The sequence below is a fragment of the Odontomachus brunneus genome, unplaced genomic scaffold, assembly GCF_010583005.1.
Source record: "Odontomachus brunneus isolate Ranch 3 - 2012 unplaced genomic scaffold, Obru_v1 Obru_scaffold_183, whole genome shotgun sequence".
Taxonomy (NCBI): domain Eukaryota; kingdom Metazoa; phylum Arthropoda; class Insecta; order Hymenoptera; family Formicidae; genus Odontomachus; species Odontomachus brunneus.
The window spans coordinates 46,339-52,765 of record NW_022639633.1 but is presented as its reverse complement, the minus strand read 5'-3'; the positions used below and the strand labels follow the sequence as shown (position 1 = coordinate 52,765).

The following is a 6,427-nucleotide window of genomic DNA, read 5'->3' as shown; positions in this document are numbered from 1 at the left end:
ATAAGTAAACTGTAAATCCATATAATATAAATAAAAAAATTATAAATCCATGATTTTGTTTAAGATCTCTTTGATTATGTGCCTAAACTAAATCCATTACATTTATATTGCATCTGAAAAAATACGCTTACCACCTAACTGAATCAAAGTCTAGACTCTTTATTTTGGAGTCAGCTATACTTTGTACTATCTTGTCTTAATCGATAAATGTTTTGTATTGTCTATATATAATTCTGAATCCTACAAGGAATTCCACATGTATATCTTTTATAATAGAAATATAATATTATCACGTAAATGTGAGTAAAGTTTTTAAATGTCTCTCTCATTAACAATATTTAAGAGAGAAATAAAGTAGCTTAAAAATACGTTCTATAAAATATAAAAAATTAGATTGAAAGAAGTGACACAATGGCGACATAACGGTTGCAGTAAAATTCGACCATTCCGTAATATGTACTGCTAAAATCACAATGTAAAGTAAAAGAATTCATTTTGCGATACAAGGTGAAGAAATTCTCTTCATAAGAGTGAGAAATTATTCCAACTCGAGTGACTCGGCTGTCACTCCATTTTTCGAGTGAAATATCACTTTGAAAATTTTCAACAGTAATAAGATGCAACGATCAATAACAAATAATCACGTTAGCAATGTTTGAGTATAAGAACAATCATATAATAGAGCTGTAACTCGTTTTTAATGAGAGAAGAGAAACGCATGTAACGAACAATTTCGCAGGTATCACAAAATAATCGATAATATAGCATATCGATAATATAGCATACATGATAATTTCTTTGTTTATTTTCTGTAATCAAGGACTTGAAAAACAGCGCGAAGTAATAAAAAGCGGTTATAAAATTAGAGATTCGATACAGTCGTAATGAAAATAAAGAGGAAAAGGAGAGTCACTTTCACGTAACAGTATCGCCGTAATCTACGATGTAATGCAAAATTACATAAACAGCCCGATACGATCTTGAATTGGATCTTGTTAATCGCGATTCATATCCTCTCGCATCTGATAGTCCACTATACACTATATCATACCTACGGTAGAACTCGCGGCTCGCCCCAGGCAAGGAAAATGCTGCCAGAGAAAATACTTCCTGGTGAATCTGAAATCGACTTATTAAGAGCGCGGGCCGATAGCGAACTTTTCCGACTAATTCCGAGCAGTAGTAGCCCGATTACGTATCGCAATGCATTATTCCGATACAACCTGAAATTCTGCCGAGCGAAAGCTTGGGGCAAAATTCCCATATTCTTCGTAGGTTTCGCGAGAGCAGCTCGTGCACGAAGGAGACAAACGCATATGCCTCGCGTTCTGGCTTTTCTAGTGTAGCCACCGTCCCGGTCACTTCCTGGCTCTATTGCGGCAGCGTTGTGCGGGACGCATTGGTTCGTTGCAGTGGGTTACGTGACGGCGGGCGGGAGACCTGCACGCGAAAAAATCGCTCGAAACCCGACCAACCGTGAAAGCTGGTGGTGGCCGACAACGCGGTTGGGCCCGCGACGGCTGGGTCCTTATAGAAGTGCGTCGCGACGCGGCCGCCAGTTTTGTCCCGCCGCCCTCCGGATATCATCGTTCAGCATCATGAGATTCCTCGTAAGTTCTTGCGACCGCGTCGACCAATCGATCGATCGATCGATTGATCGGTCGCTCGCTCGCTCGCGACCCTAGGAGTCCCGCGAAATCTCACAGAGAGAAAGTGCGCCGAGCGATTAAAGCTGTTTCGCGGAATCGCGTCGATGTTCGAGCGAGTGCTCTCTTTTGCTTTCCAATCTCACGCTGATCGTAAAAATCGCTGTGATTTTATCCCGTTAGTCAGGGAAGTCAGGGAAGGAAGCAGTACGATTACTCGATTAATTGCCGTGTGAAAAGTCGCGCGCTGAACACCGAATGCCGGATGTAAAAAGTTGAAAATGTAACATGCGTCAAACACGGCGAACTGTTCCCCGAAGTAAATACGTTATTTTTCTAAACATAGCGGCAAGAATCCAGTATCGGCGCACGTCTGGTGGTCTTCTCTTGCCTCTTCGAAGATATTAACTTCCGATACGTTGAATCATTGTAGTGACAAAAGAAACACCTAAGAAGAAACGTATACGAAATTTTATTGTTCCTCCGACCTATGTTGATTCTCTTTTGTTTTCAAATGCGGCTTTTTCTTTTGAGGATTTCTTTGCCTTCCCTAAAAATTCGTGTATCCTGTTATGATCTATTCGTAAGATGAGTCGTCAGGGTTCGATGGTCTAAAATTGCACGTCGTAAAAGTCGTTAGATTAGCTACAACTTGCGAGAAACGAACCCGATATAAAATCAGCAGCGTCTCTTTCTTTCAAGCATCATTGTGTGAGATTATTATAGTGATACGTCACACATAGTGACGTCATACATAGAGAATTGTACATGAATCGAGTTCAATTGAGAATGAATCAAATTCAGTTTTTCTGGTATAAATCAAACTCAATTAAACATGTGTCGTACGCTTTCAAATTTTTCGAATGCATTTTTTTAATTCACGCGACACGACTCGTCGTGTTAGTGCATTAACAATCGTCGCAAAGATAAGAGATTGCATTTGCATTATTGGTCATACTTTTTCAACGTAGTATTTTCTAAAATAGTTTTGACGTTTGTTGTGTTACACATTGTGTACATGAAAAATTTCACTTTCCCCTGATTTCTGTCGAGAATATTTATATGAGAGAAATGCATTTTTCTTTATCAGAGCATGAGAGCATTATCATTAGAAATAAATAATATTTTTTTATCATGTTTCAGTTATTAATACTCATCGTAGCGCCCGTGCTAGGAACGGAAATTCATAGTAAGTAACAATATATTAGATAAACTTTTTTCGTTCCAACAATACTTTTTCTTCCTTGTACGTTACCCAAGAAATTATATATATTTATATTTTTTTTTTATTTCGACAATATTTTCTTTCTTATTGTTGAAATTATAACGTAATCTACATCTTTTCTATTGTTTTCTCGCAGGTCACATCCGTGTACGGAGGCAACACGGAAACGTACGAGCTTTTAACCAGGCTCCTGCAGCGATCAAACAGATATTAGCGTCTCAGCTGGCTCGTGAGCCGATCGTCCATCTTCCGCCGCAGCCAGTGCCAAATCTGTCACCCTCCAAGCCTATCGAGCCTCAGGTTATAACTCAGGGCCAGCTGTCTCAGTATCAGCCGAAAATACAGGTCGGCCAAGCACCTCCGCAGCCGAGTTACAAGCAGATTCCCGTAAGACCGGCCCAGTATTCGCCGCCACCTTCCGCTCAGTCGCAGTACAATCCCCAGTACCGCACCAATTATCCTCAACCACAGCCGCAGCCACAGCCGCAAACGCAGCAAATCGCCTCGTCCAATTATCAGTACTCCAATAATCTGCCGCCGCATCTTCAACAGCTCGTACAGCTCCAGCAGAACTTGCCTAACTCAGTTCCGCATCAAGGATAATCGATCATCTACAGATATCAACGTCGATATCGTATTGTATCCGCTTCCGTGCCGCTTCCACCGATCGTATCATCCGTCATGTATCATCACATTCATTGCTTATCATCTGATTCCGTAGCCGAAGAATTCGTAATGCATTGCGACGTCCTTCCTAAACGGATAGCGGAATGTAAAATACGAGGTCATTACTAGTAAATTTTTTATTTGTATAAATATCTTTTGCAAGTCCGTGTTAACTCACATTAAGATAAAATAATGATAAATCGATAGTAAAGTACTGAAATCTGTGTTTCTTGCTTTCTTAACAGCCGTGAAAGAAAACGTTGAACATTTGAAAAAGTTGTATTTATGATAATTTGTGTTATGCTTCCATCATTTATTTCATTCTATTCTCATTTCATGTCAGTTTATTCATTTCATGTATAAACAAAACTCGCTGAGATTTTCATACTGATTTGTAGATTTTGGAATATGTGTATTGCACATGTAAAGTCAAAAGAGACATCTCATATGAATAAACTTGTCAAAAGAAACACCTCACATGAATAAATTTTTGTCAATCTTTTCCATAACATTTATACGAATTAAACTTACTTTAAACTATCACACTTTAACCATAACTTTAAAGTTCATACGCCAAGAGAAAAAATATAAAAAAAAAATTAAAATATAATATATTCGGTGGGTATTTTTAATAACTTACTTGAATCAAATTTATTTTTGTCTGAGTAGAATAAACAATTGCCTTCATGAAAAGGGATCATTTTAAGAAAATATATGTTTCTCATTTGAAAGAATTTTTTTCTCAACGTAAAAATATGTATATTAGTACAAGTAGATATGTTATTAGTGCGAAAACATTTCTTATTTTTAGATATTTTTCTGGAAAAGTCCTATACATCTTCTTATGGATCAATACGCATGTTTGCCGTTTAATAATGCACCCTTTTAACACCTTTGCTTAATATATCATTTACATAGATATACATTTAGACAAATGCCCAAACGATTTCGAAGTAATATCTCTCGGCGCGTGCCCGCAGGGCTGTCCCAGGTTGTCTCGGGTTTGTAAGGCGAGCGGTCAATGTAGGTAGAAAGCTGTTATCTCTCATCGCGATGGCTCTATTAGGCGAGTCTGTCGACAACATATTTCTCTCTATCGACAAATACGGAGCATGCTCGCGCATAACGCGCGGCATAGCTCAGCCGAGAAATCCGAGGGTATCATCGCACCGATGGTTCCGCACAAGAGGCGTATCTCCACGTCATCACTCCGGCAGGACAGGCCGGAGATCATTCCCTTCCTCTTTCCTCCCTTACGTGTCACCCCCTTTCAAGCCGTGACGGCCCGCGCGAATGCAGTCCTCGCTTCGCACACCCTAGAGAGGCGCACGTACCGCAGTCACACCACCCCGTCCTACCCCATCGGCGATTCTTACCTCCATGCATCCCGTGAATGCGTGCCCCCTCGCCGACAAACAGGGAAGAGGATTAGCGAGTCCATTAAAGTCGCGGACTCTATTATCCGGAGGGCACGACCACGGTGACATCAACCGCCCGTCATTGGCGTAGACCACTTAGAAGTCTTCGCGAATTCTGAGCGCTCCACTGATTTGCAAAGAGGAAGTTGAAAATTGAATTATTAAATTAAATTATTGCAGAGAGAGGGAGGAGGGGAAGAGGGATATTCGTGATTATATTTTGAACTGCTCAGAGACAATGTTATCGTTTCTCCCCTTGTAAATAGATAATTATTTTGAGCAATCACACAGTTCTCAGTGATATTTGTAATGTCCAGCCAGAGAGTCAATTTAAATAGTAGATTTATTTAATTTAATCGTGTAATTAATTTTATATTGTTGGTTATATGTTTATTGTTACGTAAATATCTTTCTTGCAGAAATAAAATAAATTTTATGATAAAAGCGACATATTGACAGTCGAAAAGATCGCTCGGGGACGCCAGGTAAAATCTACCCGGAAAATCGACGCCATTGTAGAGAGGAGAGGGGGGTCATAGAGACAAATTACAAAGGGAGGATTACCGGCAGCTGGGCTACCAGGCAACCATCTCTCTTTTAGTTCGCGCTTGCGAGCAAGCGAGCCATCCATGACGCTTGAGAGCTCTTTGTCCTTCGACGCATTGGTAACATAATTATCGGAGTTATAGCAAGCCAAAACCCAAGCCGCATCCAAGGGGGTGACGTATGTGACGAGCGGTTAAGCTGTGACACCACGTGTACGTGTGCGCATGTGGAATGCGTTCACCGAGTGATGGCAATTCGTCGACAAAGCTGCAAGGCTGAGTTTAACGATTTGAGGGATTTTCTCAAAATGTCTGACGGTACAAAGTGGAGATAGAAATTGAGCGTTGCTCTCAAAATTCCCAAATAATGTTTGCAATACAATATAATGTTGTACAATGCGTTTTTGTAAGGACTTGTGAGGATTATAAATGAATTGTAATTTAGGGCGCGATCCTTTTAATTCTTCAAGTGCTTCAAAGCGTTTTTATGCACGGAGTTTGACGATATCATTATTTATTTATTTATTTAATTATTTACTGGAAAACACTTTTGGTTGTACAAAACGTGAAATATAATCGTAAGAATACAATAATAACAAGTAACAATAGTTATCAATTATAAATTAAATTAAAAAATAATACGACAAAGGATGATTTAAACGATAAAGACATTCCGCTAAAGAAGTTCATTCTAGGTAGATATTTATTAGCTAAGATGCAAAGTCTACTGAAACAGTTAAATTTAGCATAAGAGATATTATGTTTTTCTACATAAAAAATTGAAAAAGATTTATAACGGAACGAATATTAAATTATAATTATATCATTCTAAGATATCAGGATAATCAACAAGATTGCAAATTTTGTAAGCACAAAAAGAAGTTCCGTAATAATCTTCCTCTTATGGGCGTTCTACTAACTTTGTTT

General features: G+C 39.0%; 1 protein-coding gene across 1 annotated transcript; it reads left to right on the top strand.

Moving 5' to 3' along the window:
- The first annotated feature begins 1,518 nt into the window (after positions 1-1,518).
- Positions 1,519-4,007, top strand: LOC116851657 (mediator of RNA polymerase II transcription subunit 15-like). Its single transcript, XM_032831297.1, has 3 exons — positions 1,519-1,610; positions 2,790-2,835; positions 3,008-4,007. The coding sequence occupies exons 1-3, from the start codon at positions 1,599-1,601 to the stop codon at positions 3,472-3,474; spliced, it is 525 nt and encodes a 174-aa protein (XP_032687188.1). The 5' UTR covers positions 1,519-1,598; the 3' UTR covers positions 3,475-4,007.
- Positions 4,008-6,427: the final 2,420 nt, after the last annotated feature.